The 26,757-nt window shown below is 47.8% G+C and overlaps 2 protein-coding genes across 4 annotated transcripts; one reads left to right on the plus strand and one right to left on the minus strand.

Annotated features, from left to right (window-relative positions):
* On the minus strand, positions 1-19,042 carry CLEC17A (C-type lectin domain containing 17A). Of its 3 annotated transcripts, XM_053663794.1 has the most exons (13): positions 18,948-19,042; positions 16,121-16,276; positions 13,117-13,197; positions 11,478-11,510; positions 11,345-11,395; positions 11,223-11,261; positions 11,012-11,053; positions 10,242-10,430; positions 10,096-10,158; positions 8,331-8,426; positions 8,085-8,236; positions 3,532-3,641; positions 1-1,369 (listed from the first exon to the last, which is right to left on the minus strand). In XM_053663794.1, the coding sequence occupies exons 3-13, from the start codon at positions 13,151-13,153 to the stop codon at positions 1,237-1,239; spliced, it is 945 nt and encodes a 314-aa protein (XP_053519769.1). In that variant the 5' UTR covers positions 13,154-13,197; positions 16,121-16,276; positions 18,948-19,042; the 3' UTR covers positions 1-1,236. The 3 variants fall into 3 exon arrangements, with proteins under 3 accessions (XP_053519769.1, XP_037001740.2, XP_037001739.2); XM_037145845.2 differs by lacking the exons at positions 16,121-16,276; positions 18,948-19,042 and adding an exon at positions 13,340-13,445 and having other exon boundaries at positions 10,242-10,382; XM_037145844.2 differs by lacking the exons at positions 16,121-16,276; positions 18,948-19,042 and adding an exon at positions 13,340-13,445.
* A 3,015-nt stretch (positions 19,043-22,057) lies between these two features.
* NDUFB7 (NADH:ubiquinone oxidoreductase subunit B7) lies at positions 22,058-26,745 on the plus strand. Its single transcript, XM_037145843.2, has 3 exons — positions 22,058-22,251; positions 26,007-26,175; positions 26,564-26,745. Exons 1-3 carry the CDS (start codon positions 22,140-22,142, stop codon positions 26,658-26,660), a joined length of 378 nt encoding a protein of 125 aa, XP_037001738.1. The 5' UTR covers positions 22,058-22,139; the 3' UTR covers positions 26,661-26,745.
* The last annotated feature ends 12 nt before the right edge of the window (positions 26,746-26,757 follow it).

Consider the following 26,757-nt stretch of genomic DNA (forward strand, 5'->3'; position numbering starts at 1 on the left):
TATTTTATATATTTTTATTGTTTGAATCAGTCTTTGGTACTTTATCATGGCAGCCCCAGCAAACTAACGCAATGGGCAAGGACCACACAGTGAAATGGCATTTCGAGAAGCTCTAACATTGCAAGAGCTAATAGCCCCAGGAGGTCCACTTGGCAGTTAAGTGAAATACTTCATTAAAGATAAATAGTTCGACAAACCACAAATAGTTCAAAGGCACAGGTAGGTAGATATCTCCATTGCTGTCCTGAGGATCTGACCAAGTCACAGCCCGGCTCAACCACATTGAGTGGGAGTCTTGTCTTTCAGTTGGTCTGCCTTTGCAGGCCTTCCATGGGCCAAACTTAGCAAAGGGCTAATTCCACCACCTAGCTTGATCAAACCTCACCTGGGATGTTGAGAAAGTTGCTTTTCAAGAATAATCTTGCCCCATCTACTTCCCAGTAGCTGGTGCACATCAGATAGGCAGTAAGGGAGCCCACTCCCAGTGCATCATGGTTCAGAGGACCCAAGTTATTTTGAGCTCTGGCTCAACCAATCAGACCCCAGGCCCCAATGGGCAAACATCACTTCCTAAGTGTCACGATCAAGGACTTGGTGAGCATCCTCCAGACCCCAGAACTGGGAGACCATCACTAAGACATGTCCCTCCAGCTCACCATCAACTGTGGACTGAATGTGTGTCCCTCTCCCAAAATTCATATGTTGACACCCTGCCCCAATGTGATGGTATTCAGAGGTGTGGCCATTAGGAAGTGATTAGGTCATGAAGTTAGCGCTCCCCTGAATGGAATTAATGCCCTTAAAAAGGGACCCCAGAGAGTTCCCTTGTCCCTTCTAACATGTGAGGACACCACAGAAAGAAGCATCCATGAACCAGGAAGCAGGCCTTCACCAAACACTGAATCTCCCTGCCCCTTGATCTGGGGCTTCCCAGCTTCCAGAACTTCAAGAAAGAAGTTATGAGCCACCCAGCATGTGGGGTTCTGTGACAGCCGCCTGAAAGCACTAAAACACTGTCCAACTGAACAAGGCCCCAAGTCCTCACTCGAGAAACGGTCTGACTTACACCCCAGGGAACTTGCTACATCCAGGCTGCCGGTCCCTTTTCAGGTGCCTCCAAAGTGATTCATGGGGAAGCAGAGCCTTCTGTGGAAGGGCAGGAGGTTCTCGTATCCAAGAACCAAGGGGCAGTCGGGCACAGACCCCCACCCAGTCACCCAGTCTCATCCCTGGGGTTCAACAGGAACATTTCCGCTCACAAATCCAATACGTAGCTTTGTTGCAAGAGAGATCATTCCAAGTGCCACCTGTGTTCATGCTGCCACAGTCCTCGTCATAAGCATCATTAGGTTCTGCTGGTTCCCAAAAGCTGAACAGAAGGAAAAGTGGGTATGAGGTGGGTGAATAGGTAGAGCACAGGGTACTTTTCACGGCGATGAAACTACTATTCTACATGATACTGTAACAGCGGACACATGACGTTGACATTATGTGTTTGTAAAACCCATAGAATGCACAAGGCTCGGAGTGAACCCTAATGTAAAGTACAGACTTCAGTTAATAATAATGTGTCCATATTGGCTCATCAGTTGTAACAAAGGCACCACACAAATGCAAGGTGTTGACAACAGAGGAAATTGTGTGTTGGAGCAGAGAATATATACAGCAAATCTCTGTACCTTCAGCCCAATTTTTCCAATAAATTTAAAAAATTAATTGTCTATTGATTTTTTTAATTGGGGGGAAAGGTCTTCATGGCGTAAGACTCCCTCTTCTACCTAATCACTTCTCTCAGCCTCTCAGAATTATCTGAAGGTACGGCATTATCCCCTTCACCACAATTTGTCTGTCCTAACTCAGCCCCACCTCCTCCCTCCTGAATCCATTTCCTGCATCTGGTCAATGTTTGCCTCCTCTTCCAAAGAACACTCCCTTTATATCCCTAATTCTCTCAACCTTCCAAGTACAGAAATGTCTTAGGTCAGGACAGATCCTTGTGTGGTGACTCAGGTGCATGGTATTTATTAAAAGACACTGAGGAAAGAGGGAGTGAGAGAAGCAGGATGGGACAAGGGGTGGAGATGAGCCAGGATGTGGGTTCAGCTGAATCTAGCCTCAGCTTGACCCCACAGGGACCTCTGGAACGTGAATAGCATCGCAGAGTTGTCCCAACTTGAGACAAGGTGTCCAGCCTTCACCAGCCAGTCATTGGTTGTGGGCTGACCCCAGTGGGAATAGGATGACCTTCTCTATGAGCAGACTTCCACTCGGCTGAGGACAACTATCTGGAGACAGCATAACTGCAACCCTTTCACAGCCAATGCCCTTTGCTCCCATGAGGGATCTGAGCTGGCCACCCACGGTGCCACATGGGCCACCTTTATTACAGAGCTGTGCCTCCTTTCAAGGACCTTTATAAAAAATGAGATCCCCAGACAAAACACTAATATCTCTAATAATAATAATAATAATAATAATAATAATAATAATAAAGAACTCCTATAAATCCATAAGACCAAAATTTCAAAATAAAAAACAAAAGATATGAATGGATAAGTCAAAAAAAGGAATACATGGCTATTGAATATATGTGTATTGTCACTATAAGAGAAATGCAAATCAATACTGCACTGGGACTTTATTTTTCACTTGTAATTAAACCAACAAAATTCCAAAAGTTTGATGAACATGTGGGCCAAAAAACTACAGTCAGACTGCCGAGAGGTTAAATTGGTATAAGCAGTATAGGGGACAATTTGTTTATATTTATTTAAAATACAAATACAGCCCTGGCTGCTGTGGCTCAGTGGACTGAGTGCTGGCCTGTGAACAGATTGGATTCCCAGTCTAGGGCACAAGCCTGGGCTGCAGGACAGGTGCCCAGTAGGGGGCATGCAAGAGGCAACCACACAATGATGTTTCTCTCCCTCTCTCCCTCCCCCTCTCTAAAAATAAATAAATATATTTTTTAAATTTTTTGAAAAATACAAATACATACACTCCTTTAGAAAGTGAAGTCTAATGACTGAGTGAATAGACTTTGGAGCCAGGTTGGTTGACACTGCCGCCTGCTAGCCGTGTAACCTTGGGCAGGTTGCTTAACCTTTCCCTGTCTCAGTTTCCTCATCTTTAAAGTGAAGATGAAAATACTACTTTCTTTACAGGATTATTAAGAGTAAATATGTAAATGGGTGAACATCTGTAGAATACAAAAAAATGAGATCCTATTCATCCTTTTTGCAAATCAAAATCTTCTTCTTCCTCTTGTCCCATAGCCACTCCACCTTTCTCTTCTTTCTTTTTTTTACCAACTGTTAGCCTGGGGACTTGATATATTTGAACAGTTGGCTAAAAGGTGGAGATTATTGCAATGGAGAAAAGTCAAAAGGGTGCAAGGACCAGAAGCCTTACCAGAAAAAGAACACCCTAGGCCTGCCTGTCCAGTCCAGCCTGGAATTCTAGAGGACCTGCTGGCTTGGACCACACAAGGACCCACAATGAGCAGGGAACTCACGAACTCTAGATACTTGCCTCAAAGTGACAGGCGACCCATCCAGCCACTTCCATGTCCCTTCGTGCTCCTTGTCACTCAGCCCCAGCCAGTACACCCGTGGAGAGCGGTGAGCCTTGGCCACAAAGTTCTGCAAGTACAAACTCTATTCATCCATCAATTCTTCACAGCCCTCAGGATCAGGGTCCCCCCTCTGTTCTGTCCCACACACATTTAGGGCTTTCGAATGCCACCCCCAAAGTCCCTCCAAGTCCCTGTGGCACCCAGAGCAGGATCAACACCTTCTTCCTCCTTGAGAATGTGCAGTAAGAATAATTATGTTACTTTCTCACCAGACCTGTGAAGTGCTCTGCACTTCAGTTTCCTCATCTGTAAAATGGGATAATAGTAGCTACCTCCTCATAGGGTGTGAGAGTTAAATGAGTTATTATCATTAAGTGCTCAAAAACAGTGTCTGACGCACAGTAAAGACTGTGATGCCTTCAGGTTTAACATGATAACATCTAAGGGACATTTTAATAATAACTGATACCTTGGTTTCCTGGGTACTTCCACCCTGCCCTGCAGTCCTGACCTGCATTCAGGTGGAAAAGGAATCCATTGCTTCAGAAAAAGAATGTGAAGGGGAAAGAAAGGAGAGGAGTGGAGCTTCCTGCTGTTTGGTAATTGAAAAGCCCAGGCTTTAGGGAGAAGAGAAAGGACTTGGGCCAAAGACAAAAGATTAGGAAGAAAATATCATGATTAAAAACAACTCCCGAAGGACTTCCGCCAAGATGGAGGCATAGGTGGATGTGCCGTGCCTTCTCACACAACCAAGATTAGAGAAAACTAAATATTAGCAACAGAAAACACAGCCAGAACACGGAAAATTGAACTTTTCGGAAGTCCGTTAACAACAAATTCTTCAGCCTGACCGGTAAGGGGCGAAACCAGCGGCTGGCGGAGCAGGGTTGCACAGGAGGACTCGGCCAGACACACTCAGGCCCGCGGAATCCAGGCACAGGGTCAGACCTAGTGAGCGACCCAGCGAGCAACCAGGCGAGCGACCGAAGGGGAGACAACCAGGCCCGGGGCTGCGTGTTGACTGAGGTCGCGCATTTGTGCGAGGGTGGACAGGCGAGAGAGTGGGCGGTTGGACTGGGCCGGCAGGTCCCCACGGCAAGCGGCAGTGGAGGGCGCCGCCATTTCCCTGCTCTGACCCCACCTCCACATACAGCGTCATAACCCAGCGACTCTGAGTGGCCCTGCCCAGGTGAACCACCTAAGGCACTGCTCCTCCGCAGCCAGCTGTGAGAAGCGGCAGAGGGGGTCGCCATTTCCCGCTCTGACCACGCCCCCACATACAGCATCACAACCCAGCGACCTGGGAATCCAAGGCGCCGCTTCTCACATTTAAAGGGCCCGAACAGACCAAGAATGGCGCAGGAGGATCTCAGAGCCCCAGAGCCAATAAATCTAAGCGATGAAGAAATAGCAAAACTCACAGACGCACAGTTTAAAACATTGGTGATCAGGATCCTCACAGAACTGGTTGATTATACAGACAAATTAGACAAATATATGAAGGTGAAACTAATTGAAATGAATGGAATTGCACAGGACACCAATAGCAATGAAAAGGAAACTGGGACTCAAATCAATGGAGTGGACCAGAAGAAAGCAAATAATGGCCAAACAGAAAAGAGTCAAGAAGCAAGAATTCAAAGAAATGAGGAGAGTCTTAGGAACCTCCAGGACATCTTTAAATGCTCCAACATCCAAATTATAGGGGTACCAGAAGGGGGAAAGGCACAGCCACCAGTGGAAAACTTATTTGAACAAATAATAAAGGAGAATTTCCCCAATCTGGCAAAGGAAATAGACTTCCAGGAAATCCAGGAAGCTCAGAGAGTACCAAAGAAGTTGGACCCAAGAAGAAACACACCAAGGCACATCGTAATTACATTAGCCAAGATTAAAATGAAGGAGAGAATCCTAGAAGCAGCAAGAGATAAGGGGACAGTCACCTACAAAGGAGTCCCCATCAGACTGTCAGCAGATTTCTCAAAAGAGACCTTACAGGCAAGAAGGGGCTGGAAAGAGGTATTCCAAGTCATGAAAACCAAAGACCTACAACCAAGATTGCTCTATCCAGCAAAACTTTCATTTAAAATGGAAGGACAGATAAGGTGCTTCTCAGATAAGATCAAATTCAAGGAGTTCATCATCACCAAGCCCTTATTATATGAAATGTTAAAGGGACTTATCTAAGAAAAAGAAGTTAAAGAAACATGAACAGTGAAAGGACAACAAACTCATAGTTATTAACAACCACACCTAAAACTAAAGCAAACTAAAAGGACAGCTAGATCAGGAGTGGAAACATAGAAATGAAGATCTCAAGGAGGGTTAGCAACAGGGGAGTGGGAGGAGGAGAAGGGGGAGAAGGTACAGAAAATAAGTAGCATAGACAGTAGATAGAAAATAGATGGAGGGGCAAGAATAGCATGGGAAATATAGAATCTAAAGGACTTGAGACACATGGTCATAAACTAAAGGGGGGGTGATGGTGGGGATGGGGGGTAGGGTGGAGGGGAATAAAGGGGGAATAGAACAACTGTAACAGCATAATCAATAAAAAAATTAAAAAAAAAACAACTCCCATCGTGGGAAACTGACCTACGAAGAAAGAAATCAGCTGAGCAGTTGCCTGGGGTGGGAGGGCAGAGGTAGGTGTTCTAAGCCTGTCTTGGGTTGCCAGTTACATGGCTGTATGCACATGTCAAAACTGAATGTACAGTTAGGGTCTGGACATTTCACTGTATGCAAATCATATCTCACCCACCCAATACTCAATCAACACTAAGATTCTCCAGAAGTTGGAGAGGAGAAAATACAACGGGAAAAACATTACTAAGCTACAGACATGGTGGGTGCCAGAGAGAGGGGCCCTGCATTCATCCCTAGTGAGCCCCAAGTGATGGCCAGAACCCGAAAAGGGGTTTGAGACTCTTAAAAAGTCGAGGGGACCTGGACCTTTGTTCCTAGGTTAAGCCCCAGAGAGCTGTCAGGAAACCACAAAGACAAGAGGGCTGCTTGGCCTATCAGATTAGAGTAGTGCCTGGCACATAGCACATAACGGGTGCTGAGGAAATGTTGGTTGAGGTGATAAATTAATAAGTGAGCTATGCACTGTACACAGATTATCTCGTCTGATCCTCACTGTGACCACAGAAGCAAGTCTCATTATTATCGCCATTTTATAGATGGTTCAATAACTTGTCCAGGGTCACTCTGTCAGTGAACACCAGCTTGGTAGGCAGCTGTTGAGGACAAGACTGGTGGGCCCTCCACCTTGACTCCACAGAAACTGTCCACTCAGAAGACAGCGGGGGGATCCCAACAGACTAAGATTAACTGTCTACAACCCAGGTGTAATGGGAGCTCGAAAGAACTAAATGAGTTCTTTAAATCAAACAAATGAATATTTTTCTTATGCACCTGAATCTAGGGAGTATTACTTATACCTGCCCCATTCGCATTATCTAATTTAATCTCCCAAACCCTTCTACGTTAGCTACTCATACAAATGATGCTGTGAAATGGAAGAATGGAAACACAGAGAGGACCTACAAGAAAAAACTAAGATAGCAAATAATCTTAATAACAAAGTAATAAATGTATTGGGCATTTTAAAAATAAAGATCTAATAAAAAGTAATTAATTAATTACCTTAACAAAATCCAACCCAATCAATCATTGCATTAAAATGAACTGAAAAACACCAATTAAAAGCTGAGGATTGTCAGAGTGAATTTTTGAAAAATAAGACCTGACTGTATAGTGTCTGTTAGAAACCTACTTTAAAAATAGTGACAGAGAAGAGTTAAAAGTAAAAGGCTAGGAAAAGACACACCCTGGAAACACCTGGGCTCACATCCTGGCTCTGACACTACTTCTAAGTGCACTCTGCCTTCGCCTCCTCATCCGTGATGTACAGATGATGTGTGGTGCACAAATGGTCCTGCTACATAACTGTAGTAGTACTAAGTCATAAAATTATTTACAAATATTTCAATTCTCCTTCTGCATATGCACAGGTAAAGCTGTTTCCCTACCACCTTAAAGCATAGGCATGCCCATGTAAGTGCACACAAGTGGAAGCTATAAGAGTCTGCGTATGATTTGCCCCAGACGCTTTGACCATTGAGCTGTGCGGACTGTTTGTTACTTCAGCATAACATATCCTTTCCTCACTCACACAAGAATTTACAGGGTTTTTATGAGAATGATGTTAACACAGGTAATAGGTGAGATGTTTGGAATACAGTCTGGAGAATAGGAAGTGTTACCTAGGCGCTAGCAAACTGAGACTTGAGGAAAATAACTAAACACAACCAAGATTTGAACTCAAGCCAAGCATAGCCTCCTAACTTCTGCATGATATTACGTCAGTAAGAGCTTACTATGAAAAGATTCAGTCGCTCGTGAGCAATTCCAGTTTCACTCCATCCAGCCAAGAAAGGATGTATAAACCTGAGAGAGAGGCAGGCTGGCCCTGCCAGTTCTCATGGGCTTGGAGGGGACAGCTCACCTGCTCAGAAAAGCTGTTGATGATGACCAAGTGAGAGTAATTCTCTTGGCAGAACGTCCGGGCTTCATCCCATGACTTGGTGTTTGGGGAGAAGTAGTAGCATTTGCCCTCAAAAGGAAGCCAGCCCTCAGGGCAGGTGACCCTGAAACAGTCTGGGAACAGGACAGACCACAATGAGAATCACTCCCACAGACGTGCGATATGCCAGCTTTGCCATCGCAGGATAGTTCCCCAAGGCCCACTCACCTAATAAGCCCCGAAGTTCCACCAGGGACTGGTTGGTGTCCACTCTTACTTGGTCAATGTCCTTCTTCAGGCCAGCAAGCCCCATTATGCCAGTCACTGTTAGCAGGCAGGGCAGGAAGGTTGGAGACCCAAACCCCCATCTACCCATTCACCCAGCAATGACAGCAGACACAGCAGAGGGAAGCAACAGCTGTGCTCCCCACTGCACCCACATTCTTGTGGGTGGCACTACAATTCAAAAACTACATGCACGCTGCCCAGGGGGAATCCTAGAGTGGCTCAGAGAAAGGATTGATCTTGGGCTTGGGGAAGAATGGGAATGGTGGGCTTCCTGGAAGTGGTGGGTTTTTGAAGGAAGACAGTGATTCAGTTACTGTGAGGAGGTGTGACACAGTAGGCACCTTGGAAGCAAAGGTACAGAGGCAACTATGTTACGGGAAGGCTGGTGCAGTAGAAGTTGAGGGAACCTCATAGGAGCTTGAGTGCAAAGTAGGACAAGAGCCAATGTCCTGTTCTTTGAATGCCAAGTGCAGGGTTTTGTATTGGATTCCAGGCAGTGAGAAGCCACTAATCATTGGTGTGGGGGGAGGAAGGGGGGAATGCAGCAGTTTTCAGACTGCAGCAGTCATGGTGAAGATCATGCCAGCCCAGAAAATTTTCTACAACTAATGTGTGCATTCCCACCACTGCCTCATAAACTTGCCCTCTTCCAACACTCCCTAGGATCATCAGTAGGTGGCCCTTCAGTTAGATGAGCCAGAAATATAAGATATATAGATATAGGTAGATAAAAAGGTAGAGATAGGGACATACGGCACCCTTGACACCCTTTCCTCTCACTCGCCATCATTCCCAGTCAGTCCATCTCCAGGTCTGGTCAACACTCCTAAACCTTTCACTTCCCACACTTCTCTCCATCCCCATAGCCACAATCCTCATGCAAGTCATCGTCACCTCTCACCTGTCCAACCACACCATACTCCTCCCTTGTTCTTAAACAATGTTGCCTCCCACCACAGAGCCTTTGCACATTCTGAGACCCTCCACCCTTCACCTGGTTAATTCCTTCTCTTCCTTCACTCAGCTGCAATACCATTCCCGAGGGAAGCCCTGTATGACCCTCCCAAAGATAAGGTCATGATCCCTTGTTAGACTTTTTCCTAGAATTGCCTTTCTGTAGCCTAGTCATAAAAATTTGTAATTTTATACTTCAGAGGGGATAATTTGGTAAACGGCTCTTTAATGCCTGTGTCATTCAACAGAGACAAAATGTGAACCACAGGGGTAATTTGAAATTTTCTAGTAGTCACATTTTTAATGTCAAAAGAAACAGGTAAAATTACTTTTAATGCTATTTCTACTTATCCCAATGTATCCAAAATATTATCATTTCAGTGGGTAATCAATATAAAGATTATTATTATAAATATTATTAAGGCATTTTACAGCCTCGTTTTGTAGCAAGGCTTTGAAATCAGTGTGTGCTTCAGACTTGTACCACATCTCACTTCAGAATGAGCACATTTCAAGCACTCGGCAGCCACAGTGGCTCATGACCGCCATGCTGGGCAGCACAAGCGTGCGTGGGGAGACACACACACTCCACAGTGTCCAGGCCTATGTCTAATGAGCTCACCATCCTGCCCACCCAACCTTGACCCCGGCACCTGGCGAAGTGCCTGGCAAAGATGATCCTGGAGCTGAGTCAGGGCCACAGTGATGCTCTCAGCATGCCTGGCATGAAAGGGTGACTGGAAACACTCACCATTTGCCTGCCACACCTTCTGCTGAAAGCTTAACATCTTCAGTTCTTCCACCACCTCCTGGTCTATGAGAAGGAGTCCACCTTGAACCCAATCCTCCTGTACCCCAGCCCCAGTCTCCCCACAAGCCCATCCTCACCCTACTCACACTTAATCAGGGTTATGGCCAGACCAGTGCAGGCAAGGAGCAGTGACACCACCACCAGTACACACAGGAAAACCATCCATCGCTCCTCTTGGTAGCACCCAAGATCCCCAGACTTCTGATTGAGCCAGGGAACTGGAGTTGCTGGGGTGGGGGACATGGGGGTTGGAGACAGAGAGTCCAATACTTGTGCTTGAGAGAGTGCAGAAAGAAACCTTGAGCCCTTCTCCAAAAGGAAGGGGACAGAGGTCTATGGTCTTGACTATGTCACCTGATGGGGTCAGCAAGAGGGTGTTGGGCAGAGAAAACCCTGAAGAAACTCAGAGTGTTCATGGAGCACTTCCTGTGTGCCAAGCATTCTGTTACAGCCTTATGTCATTGGGCCCTCACCCTTATGGCATAGATGTACATAAGTAAACTGAGAGGTCATGAGTGACTTGGACCCAGCTCTTCCCTTACCCTCTACAATATATTGTCTTCTGCCCTCCAGAAGCTCCTGCCCAAACTACTCCCCATTCAAGGAAGCCTGTGGACCCTTGCATCTGGGGCAGAGAATGTTTCTTGTACCTTATATACAAGCAGGAGGTGGGGCCTGAAGAGTATATGGCAGACGCCCTGGTCCCCTGCGGATCTAGTCTAGACTCAGGGAGAAGAAGCTTCTGAGTGGAAACATTTCTCTGCGCTATGGTCTCACTCTGGAACTCTAGGACTGAATCAAATATATTGGCTACTATGAGAGGAGAGAAAGGAGAACATACAGAGGACTTACTTACTGGCTTGGGATGGCTGGAATGGAGGATGCTCCAGAGCGGTGCCTAGGAGAAAGAGGGAGAGAGTTTTATCCAGAAGTTGCTGAAAGACTCTGTCTTCCAAGATCAAGATTTCATCCCCTCTGACTTGCTTTCTAGTCAGAATGGGAGGGCTGGGGAAAGGATGTCCATGTGTCCCTTTTCAGGCTTCTTAAAGGGTTTTCTCATGGCTCACCCAGTTGAGATCTGTAGGTGACAGGGGTCAGATCCAGGCCTGGAGGGGATCAGAAAGATAACGGTCATGTAGACCAAGATGTCAGCGAGGTGAACACCAAAGTCCCAGCCCTACATTCTCACCTGAGATCTCCAGGTGCTTGTGGGGATGTAGAGGGGGTTCTGGATTTCTTCCTATGGAGTAAGGAAAGGTTGCTTAGGCCCAGAACAAGACAAAGCCAGCACCTGATCTCCTGTGCCCCAAGCCCCAGCTCACCTGCCCTTGGAGGCCTTGGTGGAGCCAATGAACCTGAAGAAGAGAAGCTCAGAGTTAGAGTTTGTCTGGATGAAAATGAGATCGAAGGCAGTGATAGAAACAAGGTTGAGATTGTAATGGATGGGGTTGGGCATGAGAATAGAATGGGGGTTAGGGACAGGTGCAGAACTGACATACAATAACCAACCATCCTGGACTATGCAGGACTTCCCCAGTTTTAAAGCTGAAAGTCCCACATCCCAGAAAATCTTTTGTCCCTGGGCAAACTGGAACAGTTGGTCACCCTAAATTAAAGACATAGGTAAGTTTAGGTAGGGATGGGGATGAAGTCAAGGTTGGGGTTGGCATGAGGGTTTGGATTGGGATGAAAGTGAGGTTGAATGTGAGTCAGGGAAAGTGATGAACAAGGGAGTAGGGCTGTTGTGTTTTTTTTATCCAAAACCCAGTATTTTTTTTTATTATGCCACTGAAATCAAGGGGGGAAATCCTCCATGTACACAAAATACCAAACATTGGAAAAACAGATCGTTTTGGTCTTGACAAGAGAACTTCAATTAAGCCATCTGGCTAGCCTACCCCTCCAGTTAAAAGTTGTTGGTTTTATTTTTGTTTTTGTTTTTGTTTTTGTTTTTGTTTTTGTTTTTGTTTTCTGATTGCAGTAATCTGAAGGGAGTAGGCCTGTAATTCAGGATGTGGTTAAGATGAAGAATGGGGTCGTAGTTGCATTGGGGGTTGGGGAGAAAGTTGAGCTGGGATGAACTTGGGTTTGAAAAAAGGGAGGAAGTTGAGTTTGGGTTGTAGTTGTGCTGGGGCATGATGATGGCACTGGATTTTGAAATGGAGATGGGAATGGAGAGATATTACAGCTGCACTTGGATCTGGGAAAGGTGCTAAGTTTGGGGAAAGGACGGCCCTGAAGAAGAGGATGGGGTTAGTCTGGAGCTGGGTTTGAGAATCATGTTGGGACCACGTTGGAGGTGGAGACAGGAAATCAAACAGCAGAGTCACATTCACCTCCCACATCATCCAAGCCCCACAGAGCCCTGAGACCTCTTAGGCTGGCCCCAGTCTAGACTCGGAAGTGGAGGATGTGGAGCCCCATCCCACATGGAATGGCCCCTGTCCACAGTCACCAAGACAGCCCAGGTGTGGGCCATCAAGTCTAAAGGCAAATCTGGGCCGTGGCTGTGAATGTCGGGAAGCTGGGGAGCCAACAGTCCACTCTTGTTTCTCAAACACCGGCCTTTCTGTCTTTGGGTCTTTGCATCCACCAGTTCCCTCTGGACTTCTTTTCCTAACAAACTCCTCCTCATCCCTCAAGTCCTACTCTGATGTCCCCTCTTCCTCTAAATCCCCAATCCTCCCACCATCGCAGGCAGAGCCCTCCATTTCCTTCAGGATTTCTCCACTCTCTTGGTTTACCCCCCTTCAATCTGTTCAACTGGGGTTGTTCCCAGCACTGACTTCCCCATCAGCCTGAGATATGATCAAAGGCAGGGAGGAGGCCTGGCATGGGATGAGCACACAGCAAGCTGACCATGTGTCTACAAAGCCCAGCTAATGCCCCCTGGAGACCTAGCTCCCCTTCTGGCCCACAAACCACATATCTCCTCATCTAGCCTCTGAGAATTCCTCTTACCTGGCTTGGGAGGAAGGTCCTTGTAGGGAGGCGCCATGTTCTCATAATCATCAGCATCCTCCTCCTCCTCCTCTCTGGTCCCTTCCAGAGGAAAGACAAGTAAGCACCCAGCGCATTCCCTCCTCAATCCCTCAGGTCCCGATTTTCAACCCCAGGGTGGAGATGCTAAAACCTTGGTCCTGACCACCCCTGGCTGCCAACCCAAGTCTGGCCAGGGCCATACCTGGCAGGTCGAGGCACCCAGAGTTAGTATACAGGGTAGGCATGGCTGCATCTAATGCAAGAAACTAAGAAGGTGCAGCCAGAACTTGACAGCTTCTGCCCCTTGTCCTTCCTACTCAGGTTTCTGAGGCTCCTCTCAGTTCCCTTTTCTTTAAAGACAAGTACATGCAAATTCACCTTGATTGGAACCTCCCCAAGAACACACACACACACCACAACCACCTCAAGGCTGTGGTTGGCATGAAGGTTTGGATTGGGGTGAGGATGGAGTCGAAGATGGGTCAGCAACAGTGATGGACATGGGAGTAGAGTCATAATTCAGGATGTGGTTGAGATGAAGAACTATGTGGTCATAGTTGTGTTGGGGGATGAGAAGGAGTTGAGCTGGGATGAACTTGGATTTGGGAAAAGGGAAGTATCAGTTCATACATAGAAGTAACAATACAACAGCCCTTGCATTTGAGTTTCTGCAGAGCGCCAAGCCCTGGGTGGAAAAGATGAATAAGCTCCTTCCTTTGTGGAACTTTCCACCAAGACAGGAGAGACCATAAACCAGTAAAGAAACATAGAAATAGACACTATAATTTTATTGTCTTTCCAATAGTGAATGACTATTTTTTTAATAAAACAGGGTAATGGGATAGGATGGGAGCTAGTGTACAGAGGTGATCAGAGGCCTCCTGAAGGTGGTCACATTCGTAACAAGGTGTAAAAGAGATAAACGCTAAGTACTCCCACATTCCAAAGTAAATTTCTAGGACACTGGATCAGTTAGCTATAGCTGCACCAAAAAATTGACCCAAAACTTAGTGACTTAAACAACAATAGCACTTATATTCTCTGTGGTTCAGGAAAGCAAGAGCAGCTTAGCCAGGGGTTTCTGGCTTGGGCTCTCTCATAGGCTTGCAGTCTAAATGCTGGCCAGAGCTGCTGTCATCTGAAGGCTCAAATGGGGCTGGAAGAGCCTTTTCCAAGACGGTGCATTCACATGGTCCTTGGCAGAAGTCCACAATTCCTTGCCATAGGAGCCTCCATGAAGAACTGACTGAGTGTCCTCACCACATAGTGGAAGCCAATGTGGAAACCACAGTGCCTTTTATGGCCTAGCCTACAATCCCAAACCATCATCTCCGCTCTACTCTATTTGTCACATGGACCACCTGTGAGTAGTTGAGAGAGGAGACAACACAAGGGCGTGAATGCCGAGATGTAGGGATTGTCAGGGCCTTCTTGAAGGCTGGCTACTGCAGTCACATAGACAAAACTTGCAAAGGAAACTTTTTCACACTTAGCTTGACGTTGACGAGTGGGTGCTTACAAACTGAAAGTTAAAGAGAGACGGAGAGCACTGCCTTCCCCCATGGGAAAACCAAAAGAGGAGGTTTTGACTCACACCCAAAACAGCATGAAGTGAAAGGATGGACATTAAAAAAAAAAGGGCTGCAGTAGGAGTGGCTGTGTGTTTTGAGGCAGCAGGAACTCGGGAGTTTCCTGTGAACCAGGTGAAGGTGGTGGATTAACCAGCCTGAAGGTCTCTGGAGAACCCTGCCCAAGAGAGCAGCCTGCCTATATTTCTCAAAAGGAGCACCATCAGCCTTTGGCCCAACAGCCTTACAAATATTCATGGCTCCTCCCTTCTCTCTCATTCCATAGCTATGGCAGAGGGAATTTTCAAAAGATGTTCTTAAGCAAATCTTATGTCCCACAAGGTCTTATGCAATGTGACCTTGCCACTCCATTAAGGAATACAGTCTGATTTCTCCTCCTACTGAATCTGAGCTGGCCTTAGTGACTCTTTTGTAACAAATAGAATGTGGTGAACGTGACATCGGCCCTGCAGCTTCCACCTGGGTCTATCAAGACACATGCTACCAGCGCCAGGTGGTGAGAAGGCCCAAGCCACAGGTCAGGGGTGGTAATCCATCCAATGATCTCAGCTCAACCCACGTGACAAAGATTCCAGCGCCCAGGACATTAGAGTTGCATCCAGCCCTGAGTCTTCCTATTGCCTGGCCAAATGTTAGTAAGTCTGGTTGGCTCTCCGTTCACAATACATCCAGCATCTGAGTGCTTCTCACCTCCTGGTCTGAGCCAACATCATCCCTCACCAGAATTATGGTCATAACTTCCACCCTGTTCTACCTGCTGCTCCCTTTGCCCTCCATGTAGTCAACTCATAAAAGCAGAACATAGGAGCAGTGGGTGGTTCCCAAGGGCTGCAGGGAGGGAAAGTGGGGAGATGTTGATCAAGGGTTACAAAGCTTCAGTCATGCCAGATGAGTAAGTGCCGGGGAGCTGGTGAAAGCAATGTGACTAGTTGACAATATTGCATTGTGTACCTAAAATTTGCTAAGAGGGTAGATCTTGGGTGTTCTTGATACAAAAAAAAAGGAAAATGACAGTTGTGTGAGGTGATGAACATGCTGCTGGCTGGCTCGGCTGTGGGGAACATGTATGATGGGCGTGTGCACTAGGTCATCAAGTTGCACGCAATGAGCACATGCATTTTTGATGGCCAGTTTGACCTCAGTAGAGTTGGAAGAAAAGCAAACAATGGTCTGTCTCAATTTAAACTTTTGATATTTGGTTCATCATGGATTTTCTATTCTTTTTATTTTTTAAATATTTCATTTAATATTAAATATTAATATTAAGTATTTTTAATATCTCATTTAATATTTAAAATGATTGATATATCATTTCTCTTTGAGGGAATAAGAAGTCTGAAGTCAGGGTGTCAGCAGGGCGGTGCTCCCTCTGGAGGCTCTAGGTGGGGACCTACCTGCCTCTTCCAGCTTCTGGGGGCTCCTGGCAGCCCTTGGCTTGTGGCCACATCACTCTGACCGCTGCCTCTGTCCTCGCATGGCCTGCTCTCTATGTGTCTCTTTGCTGTAAAAGTCTCTCTCTTTTCTCTGAAGCTAGATGCTGTACTGGTGGCCTGACAGACACAGAAAAAAGCCATGAGACTAAGGAAGACAGTTCCGGAAAAGGCAAGAAAGCAAACTCTCCCACTAGTTCCCCTAGGGGCAGGTGGCCCTGCAGATACCTTGGTTCAAGCTATGTGAAACAGTTTGAACTTCTGACCCGCAGAGCTATAAAAGAATTATTTCTGTTGTTTTAAGCCACTAAATCTGTGATGATTTGGTATAGTAACCATAGGAAAGTATTACGTACCCCAAAGGACAAGACACCAGTTCCCCTTTTAGGGGCTTTCCACTACCAATAAAAGGAAATACAATTCGAGTTCCCTTTAAAAACAAAGAAATCCCGTCCAGCCCACAAATTAGAGTAACAGGCTGGGTTTCTGTAACAGAGATTCAGAATAAGAGTGGCCTCCACAAAACAGAATTTATGTCCCACCTCACAGTCTCAATATTGGCCGACAGCAGTCTCTCCAGGTGGGAAACCGTCCCCAGCACAGAGGGAGGTGGGCGGCCCCAGCCCTGGCTGAGGGGGGAGTAGGCAGCAGATCAGCCTCCCTCTCCAGAGAAAGCAACCTGGGGGCCAGGCTGTCCCCTGTCACACTGAGTGATGGGGATGGTCCCATTCTACCGACGCAGAAGTCTGAGAAGGAAGAGCTCTCTACCCAGAAAACACATGTGGAACACACATGGGGTCAGGGAAGAGGAAGGGGACAGAGGCAGGAGTGGGCTACTCCAGCCAAGAAGACCAATAGCATCTCTGCCTATCAAGGGTGTCATCTGAGGTGGGCAGCCCCGGAACAAGGTAAGTGTGGTGAAGATTGGATGGTCTCACTGTGTGGGAATGATGGGCACATGGCCAAGGCCATCCCCTGGGACCTGGCTCACAGAAAGCACTGAGGAACTGGCAGTGGAATCCAGCCCCATCCACTGGGTATAACAGAAGACCATGGGCCCAGGCTGCCCCCCACTCTGCCCCATTCTTGCTGTGTGACCTCTGGGGAGAAACACAACATCTCTGAGCAAGTACCTCATGATACATCCAAAAGGGATGGGAGTTCCAGAGCTCCATTCACCCATTCAACAGATATGTATTGACTACCTACTATGTGTTAGGTCCTGTGCTTTGTACTAGGGATCCATTGGTGAACCCCACCCCACCCCCAGAGAAATCCCTTGCAATAAAAAGGAAGGTCATAGAACAAAAATCAACAAAACATGTTCTCAGATCAGAACCAAATTAAACTAGAAATTACAGAAAGATTATCTGGAAAAATCTGCAAATATTCAGACATCAAGTTGCATCCATGAGTCAAAGAGGAAGTCAAAAATTAAAAGTATTTTTAATTGAATGAAAGTGAAAGTGGAGTGCAGAAAAAATAGAGCTGAGAGAGGGAAAGTTGGACATTAAATGCTTATGTTTAACAAAGTGAGCAGTTATATTTGAAAGTTGCTAGGAAAGTACATTTTTTTTTGCTATTTTTTCAGGTAATATTCTTAGAAAAATCTTTCTTACTGCCAGACTTCTCTACACCCGTCACAGAACTGTGGACACATCCATTCACCAGAACAACACTGTTCAGAGCTACACGCACAAGGAACACTCACAAAAACAAGGATTTTCACGTATGTCTTTAAACACACCACTACTTGCATTCCAGAATGGATACCCCATCAACACCCAGAAATAGCGAATACCATGTTCAGAGAGCAGATCTTAAAATTCCCATCACAAGAAAAAAAATTGCAGCTGTGTGTGGTGGTGGACGTGACCTAGACTTACTGAGGTGATCATTTTGCAAGACACGCAACTATCGAGTCATTACATTGCCACCTGAAGCTAATATACTGTAAATGTCAGTTAAAGCTCACTTGTAAAAGAACAAGAAGGAAAGCCCTAGCTGGCATAGCTCAGTGGATTGAGTGCGGGCCTGGGAACCAAGCAACCATGGTTCAATTCCCCAGTCAGGGCACAAGCCTGGGTTGCAGGCTAGTTCCCAGCAGGGGACACATGGGAGGCAAACATACATTGATATTTCTCTCCCTCTCTCCTTCCCTTCCCCTCTAAAAGATAAATAAAATATTTTTTTAAAAAATAAAAGAACAAAAAGAAGGTGATCAGAGAAGGCCTAACCATTGAAACAGATGGAGGCTGTGGGGGCAGGGCCTCAGACATCTGGAGGAAGAGCATTCCAGGCTGTGCAAAGGCCCTGAGGACACACGCTCCTGCTGTGTTCGAGAAACAGGAAGTCGTGGATCCAACATCCCCTTTACTGTGACTTTCTACAAAGGCCCTAATTAAAGTCCCAGGCCAGCCCTTCTCATACACTCCATCCCTTACATTTCTCCTGAACAGTTGTTGCCATCTCATCACCATCTAACATCCCATATATCTCACTTCTTTGTCTTGCCCACTGCCTGTCTTCCCCACCATTAAAAGCTCGACTCCACTGCTTGGCACCCAATGATGTTTGTTGAATGAATGAGTGACCATCCTACCCACCAAACCCTGACTAAGGCCACTGTGGCAACTAGGGCTCTTGGGCTCCCTTGTGCCTCCAGCACCAGCCAGCCAGACACCTTCACCGCTCCTGAACTACCTATAGACAAGTGTCCTGTCTTTCCCCAGGGGCTTTCTGGCCAGGCCTCATTGACCTTGTTTTTCCTCCTCCCCCAGAAATGAATTACCCAGAGCTTCCAATCTCCCGTTCAGCAGACCGTGGCAAGGCACAGACGCTGCCCAGAATTTCCTCCTCCGCCCCCAGTCCCACTCGGGACCTCTGAGTTGTTCTGCTCACAGAATGCCACAGCAGTCTCTGTCTGAGGCAGGCCAGGATGGTGAGGGAAGGAAGAAGGAGGGGCGGAGACGCTGTGGGCCATGAACCGGGGCAGCTGGGGGGCACGGGTAGGGGACAGATGGTTGGTAGAGAAAAAACAGGAAGGTTGTGGCCACGGGTAACTGAGGTCTGGCCCCCTCCCTCCACACCATCACACAGGCTGCCTAATACCACCCTCACCCTAACATAATATCCCCCAGGCCCCCACTCTGAGCATGAACAGGACAGGCGGACGTATGTAAAATTCTAGGACCTCAGGACTGAGTGGCCACATTCCACCCCCCACCCAGAGTCATTCCTGGCTTGTACCCCAATGTGCTGGTATTAGGATATGAAGCCTTTGGGAGGTGACTGGGTCCTGAGGTTAAACCCTCATGAGTGGCAATAGTGGCCTTACAAAAGGGACCCCAGAGAGCTCCCTCATCCCTTCCCCCATGTGAGGACACAGCAGGAAGTTGGCCATCTAGAAGCTGGAAGGTTGGCACCCTGATCTTGGTCTTCCAGCCCCTAGAACTGTGAGGGGAAAAATTCTGGTATTTATAAGCCACCCAGCCTGTGTGGTTTTGTCACCGCAGCCCAGATGGACTGAGAGTGTGAAGTGTGAGATGTCCACCTGGAGGTGCCCAGTCAGCGGCTGGATACACCTGCATGCAGGGGACAGGGCACATCTCGAGACAAATTGGGGAGTTATCCACCTAAACGGGACGCATTTGTTTCCTGGGGTTGCGGAACCACATGACCACCCACTGGCTGGCTCCCCCCAACAGGACCTTTTTCTCTCACAGCTCTGAAGGCCAGAGGTGTGGAGTGAAGGTGTTGGCAGAGGCGTGCTCCCTCTGATGGCACTAGGAGTCCCTTGGCTGGTGGCTGCATCACCCCAAGCTCTATCTGCACCTCCCCCGGGCCAGCTCTTCTTCCTGTGTCTCCTCTCTGTTGGTGCTAAATCTTCTGTCTTTCTCTTGTAGGGACACATTGGATTGGTGGCTCACATGGTCAGTCCAAGATCACCTCAAGATTTTTCATTACATTTTCAAAAGCACTTTATCCAAATAGGTCACATTCACAGGTTCCAAGGATTAGGGCATGGATATACCTTGGGTCAGGGTGGGGAACAGCAGTGAACCCACTATGGGTTGTATTTAAAGACCCACATGGGGCTGTGAGTCCGGAGAGATACCGTTCACCCCCTTTTATCCTCTTGTTCACGTCTGTGCCCTCAAGTTCTGGCACAGCCCTTCATTAAAGAAGCATTAGCAGTAATAACAATAAGTAACACTTATCTAACCCTATGTGATAAACGCTTCTATAAGTACTTCATATAATTTAATCCTTACAACACTAAAACTAGTATTTCCATTTCACAGAGATCTCAAGGCCCTTGCCTAGGCCACATTACTAGGATTCTAATCCAGGACATCTGTTTTCTAAAAAATGGCAGGGATCCCCACCTGGCCCAAGTAGAGGGCTCCTGCTTGCTTTAGAGGACCTCACCTATTGCAAACGCAAAAGAAATTTACTGAAAAACCCAGGACACTGCAGTCACAGGAGACAGAGCTGGCAAAGAACAACCATAACTCTGAACATCACTGCATGGCTCTTGGTATTAATGCCATTCAGGCCCCAGGGGCGTGCTCCCCAGCCTCTCTGGCAGATGTCCTAGTGTGTCTGAATTCTGCAACTCTTGATTCTCCTTATGCCGATGATGGAAACAGATGCTGCTTTGGAGTGTGGGGAAGACTTGAGCACTACACAAGCTGAGGTAAGAGTATTACTTTTCTAAGTGGCTTAAAACAGCAAAAATGTAGCCTCACAGTTCTGAAGGCTGAAAGTACAGAATAAGCTGCGGGCAGGGCCGAACTCGCTCAGAAGGCTCTGGAAGAGGAGGCTTCCTGACTGGGATTCTTTGCAGCCCTTGGCTTGCTGGTATTGTAGAAGCATTACTCCAATTTCTGCCTTCATCTCATATGGTATTCTTCCAGTGTGCAGGTCTGGACACCAGTCACTGAGTAGGACCCACCTGTATGACCTCATTTTAACTTAATTACAACTGCTAAGACTCCATTTTCAAATTAGGCCACATTTGCCACATTCACGGGTTCCAAGGTTCGGAGTTCAACATATATTTTGCGGGGAGGGGGCACAATTTAACCCACAGCACTTTATCTAATGAAATCCATCTTTGTATAATCAAGGTATCATTTCCCAGCAGAGCCAAGCTCCCAATGAATGACTGCTCCTTGTGTTCCCATGAAGGTTCCAGAGAGACTAACAAGTTAGCACATTTGTTACAGTTGCACATTAAGGCCAAGAAGTATTTGGTAGTATTAAACAATGCACTCTTAAATTGCATATATGTAATGGAATAGGTGTGGAATGTAATATCAATTCTTAAAAATGGCAACTAGAGATACTAGAATTACAATTTGTTTTATTTTCACAAACGTATTCAGTAGGATTTATTTAAAATTTCAGCTCAGTTTTTTATAAGTAACTTTATTTGCTTATTTAAATTAAATTTAATTCATTAAAATATGTACTTTGAATAATTTTATTTAAACTTTTGATATTCACAGAATACATTACTGGTACCACGCAAGGTTTTTTTTTTTTTTCTTTTAACAAATTCGAATGTTCTTCAAGAAAACCCATTTTTAAAAATATATATAATATGTAGAAATACAATTTTCACTTGAGCGCTGCCTTGGGACCTCATGGGAGCCCAGTGAGAGTGGGACGAGGCCCTCCAGATCCCCGTCAGGCGCCCTCCACCTCCCCACGAAAGTGGATTCCCAGAGCTAAAAAGAAACCCCCACACACTCCATTGGAGGTCACAGGATCCTGCGAAGAGGCGCCCTGCTCCTGTAATGTCTCCATATGACCGCCAGGTGACGCCAGAAATACAGGAAGACCTCCGAAGTCGTTCATCTCTATGATCCCGGGGGCAGCCCGCGCAACCCGGAAGCCGTGACTGGGGAAGGGCGAGTGCTTCCGGACAGGAACGAGGTGACCCCGGCTGCCGCCGGAGTCTGTGGCGACAGAAACCATGGGGGCGCACCTGGCCAGGCGCTACCTGGGCGATCCCTCAGTGGAGCCCGACCCCCTGCATATGCCCACCTTCCCTCCCGACTACGGCTTCCCTGGGCGCAAGGAGCGCGGTGAGATCCAATGCGCAGGCGTGACCGGCTGGATGGGGAGGCGGACGCCTTAATCCTGGGGTCTGCAGGGCTGGGTTCTGTATACAACTCTGCGGAGAGGAATCCGAGAACAGGCGTGACTCTGCCTGAGTGTGGTGTCATTCCAGGCAGAGGACACGGTTTTAAAAAAAAAAAAAAACCCGGGGGCCAGAATGGCAATATGGACCTAATGAGGCGCTCACAGCTGGGCTTTGTCCTGGAGTCAGTGAGGAGCCATGGGAGGATTTATCAGAAAGGGCCTTGTTCATTGCCTCCAATGTCAATTTTTGTGCGCAAGAAAAAACAAGGGGGCTTAGGCCCTGCGTATTGTCTTGCATGTTGCTTTTTATGTACTGGGTTGGCCAAAAAGTCCATTTAATTTTTTTCCGTAAAAGGCTTTTTTTTTTTTTTGCCAACAACTTCACTGATTTGGATATTTTGAGTATGTCATCTCCTGCTAAACCCCTTCCAGTGCATAAGACAGGCCCACAGCAAAGCAGTATGTGGTCAAAACAGCAATAGTACTGACAAACTTCTCAAATCACTTTTGACATATTCAGTCAGTCACAGCACCTTTTCCATACTCTGCACAAATGTTTTTTTGCATTTCAGTTGCGTTTCTGCCTTTTTTGAAATACTAAAGCAAATGATACATCAAAAATGTTGTATATTTCCTTTCATCTTCAGTACTTAAATGGCTGCACAAAAATTCGCCAGTTCAAGTGTTTTTTTTAATGCATGCTGATATGGCAGCTTTCACAATACAGTTTACCAAAATTGGTTCAAATGAAGTAGAGCCCTCATACAGAAGAAAACTAAACGAACATTTTGGCCAACCCAATAGTGATACTACAAACCTATCAAGTGCCAGTCCTGGGCCCAAGTCCCATGCTGGGCACCAAGGCTGCAGAGGCACTGATTAAAGGAAACTAGCAGCCCTGGGTGTGAGACAGTGGCACCAAGACAGATTTTGGGGACAGCACCTTGTAATATCAAGGCAGGCTTCCAGGAGGTGATGGCTGGAAGCAAGACCTCAAGGGAAGTGAGTAGGAGTTGACCACAGGGAGACCCAGGAGAGGGAAGAGCCAGCATTTGTAAGTGAAGAAGGAAGACGATCAGATTTGCTTTGTCAAAGGTCATGCTAGCTGCTGGGTGGGCGACAACTTGGAGACCGGGAGACCTCTTAAGTGGGGGTGTGCTGGATTTGAGAGAACTTTGGGGAGGAGGACTCCTCCAGTAAGTGGCCCAACTCCTGGTCAGCCCTACCTGAACCTGCAGTCCATTGGCCCACCTGTCTTCTCACATGTTAGTCATTCCCTCTGCCTCTCACACCCTGCTTTGCCCTCTGTTTTGCAAATACCCACAGCCCCCTGTTCCTCTACTGCTTGGCTAAACCAAAGTCCTGGTTAAGCCCTGCTCTCCTTGGCTCCTGTCCCTATACAGCTGAAAATCATGCTGAATGCAATCAGTCTCTGTGACTGTGTTCCCCATCAATCCCCTGGTTGACCCTTTATGCTCCTGACCTTCCTGTTGTATTCCCTGGCCCTTCACTCTGCAGTTCCCTCCTAGGTGAGTGTGCCAAGCCTTCTCTCTGACTCCAGCACCTTCTTCCCACCTCCTTTCAGCTATTCGCTTTGCACCCTCTTATCAAGAAAATAAAAGCTGTCAAAAGAGCTCTCAGGGCTCCGTAGCAGTCCTCTGCTGTTACTGCGCATGACCTGGCCCTGCTGCAGAAAACCCCCTTTTGCCCTCCACCCCATCTTCTCACCTACCCAAGGGCACCACTTTCTCCCTTTCTGTTGCAACTTTGGCTTTCCTTCTATCAACATGCAGGTAGTTACCTTTTACTGTTTTAAATACCATCCAGCTGTCTCACCTTCACTGCAGGAGCTCTGGTCAAGTTTCACAAACACACGTCACTAAACTCCATTATAAATTCTCAGTTCTAACCAACCCCACTGCAGCAGCATCAGGACTGGTTGATTGCTGCACCCTCCTCCCCCAGCTCCCAGGACCCCCCACTATTGCCCGACTCAGTGTGGGCTCCTCCACTGATTCTTCCCCACTCCCTGTCTTGTGAATGTTGGGGAGCCCCAGGGCTCAAGCCTCTTGTCTCCACTCACTTCCTGGGGTTTTCTGCTAGTTCCCTAGCTTCAAGAGCCTTCTGTGTTCCAGTGCTCCCAAGTTTTTATTTTCAGCTGAGCCTTGACCCTGAACCCCAGACTCATGGACCTTACTGCCTGCTTGGCTTCTCTGCATGATATTAACAGGCATCTTGCACTCAACAGGTCCAAAAGAAAGCCCCTGACCTGCCCACCAAGCCTGTGCTCTGACCACATGCTCAGTCCAAAATCCCTGGGGCATCCCAAGGCTTGTCCTGTCACCTTAAGGCCTTGGCACCTGTCATTCCCCTACTGACAAAGCTCTTCCCCCAGGTGTCTGCATGTCTCCCATACTTTCAGATGCCACCTTCTAAAGTTGTGACCCACCTTGCAACAGGGCCTTTCTCTCCCTTGCTGTATTTTTCCAATACTTAGCATTGTGGACATTTCTGTGATGTTAGCTCCACCTGTTTGTACTGTGTGTGCCTCCAGGGACAGGATCCCCAACACAGTAGGTGCTTCATAAATCCTAAATCCTAACTGCTGACCTATTATGCCAGACCACCAGGAGCTGGTAGCAGTCACATTGCCATGGAAACCTGCGGGGGGTTTGTAGGTGGATTATAGGCCTGGGGCTCAGATGGGGTGGGGGGGAGGGATGCAGGTACCAGACTTAGGGCTCAGCAGTCTATGGGGGTGGGCATCAGCAATGGATTAAAATGAGCAAAGGCTCTCAGCAAGAACCTCAGGAAAAGAAAACCACAGAGCGGGAGCAAAGCAGGGGTGGTATGGGGTGCTGGGTTAGGGGAGAAACGGGGAAAGAGAATGTTTGGGAAGTGAGAGGCTGAGGAAGAGCAGTGTCCTGGGGTCTCAGTTGCCTTGTGTGGGCAATGCTGGGCAGAGTACAGAAGGTGGAGAGAATCCTGTGCAGGGACAGGAGATGAGGACCTGGGCTGGAGGGAGACAGAGACACGCGGTTCAGAATCGGAGGGAAGAGAAGCCAGTGGGGGAAGACTGCCACTGAGCTGGGAGATCCCAGCTCTGAGTGTGTACGCCTACAACTTCTAAGGGCCCAGTCAGCCTCCTGAAGGTTGATTTGGTCTGGGGTCAGGCTTGCCAGGTGGGTGGGGCCCAAGCCCAAGGGCTAGTTCAGCTCTCATTGAGGTAGGCGCTAAGCACTTTGCATTAGTTCCTTAATGCTCACTCAGTTGACTTTGGAGCTGGGGACTGTTAGTCCACTTCTTAGGGGAAAAAACTGGAGCGCTGGGCTCTGTAGTGTGGGCTAGAGTGACCCTAGAGGGAGGGGAGGAGAGGGGAGACGAGGATCCAGTGTGGATGCTGAGGTGCCTGAGGTGATGGGGAGGGGAGACTCTTTGGGCTTCAGTGTCTGGGGTCGCCTTTGTGCATATTAGAAAATGACACTCCATCTGTCAGAGGGTGGCGGTCATCTGCCACCACATGATTGACCTGTGGGCCCCAGGGGTAGGGGGCAGTGGTGGCCTGAGCTGCTGTGGCTCCTGGTTACCCATGGGCCTGCTGGCTCTCCCTGGAATCAGGGCAGATGGGGATCCTTCAGCAGTTAGGCACCCCCTAAAATCCCACCCCAGCTGAGCCCCGCCCACTCCCTCCCCACAGAGATGGTGGCCACGCAGCAGGAGATGAACGATGCACAGCTGGTGCTCCAGCAGCGAGACTACTGTGCCCACTACCTCATCCGGCTGCTCAAGTGCAAGCGTGACAGCTTCCCCAACTTCCTAGCCTGCAAGCATGAGCAGCACGACTGGGACTACTGCGAGCACCTTGAGTGAGCCCCAAACCCACCCCACATCCCCCACACCCACCCAGCCCCCCGCCTAAGGCTGAGGCAAAAGACAGTGAACTAACCTGAGTATCTAGCCATGTGCCACCTTAGTCAAGGAAGAACTCTCAAGGGACCTGTTGGGTAGACAGCTTTGAGGCCACCTAGAGGATGGGCCAAGCCAAGGTTCCAGGTGGGAGGCTCAGGGCTCACTGGTGTTCTCCAGAAAGGGGGCAGACCCCATGCTTGAACTCAAACACACAGGTCTCCCCACCTCCAGGGCCTCCCCAGAGTGCTCTGGGACAGGGTTACAGCCTCACTGGCTTCCCAGGGCTAAGGGAGTGCCATCTCTGTCCAGGGAAGCCTGACACCCCTTCTCACGCTCTGCCCACAGCTATGTGATGCGAATGAGAGAGTTTGAGCGGGAGCGACGGCTGCTGCAGCGGAAGAAGCGGCGGGAGCAAAGGGAGGCCGATCTGGCCAGAGCTTAGGGGCCTGCAAGGTGGCTCTGTAGTGGGCCTGCCCACCAACTGATGGACCAGTGGAGAAATAAAAGCCTCCAGGCCCTTAACCCAAGCCTGCCTGTTC

The sequence above is a fragment of the Artibeus jamaicensis genome, unplaced genomic scaffold (assembly GCF_021234435.1).
Source record: "Artibeus jamaicensis isolate MK-2021 breed Jamaican fruit bat unplaced genomic scaffold, CSHL_Jam_final contig_3290, whole genome shotgun sequence".
In the NCBI taxonomy this organism is placed as follows: Eukaryota; Metazoa; Chordata; class Mammalia; order Chiroptera; family Phyllostomidae; genus Artibeus; species Artibeus jamaicensis.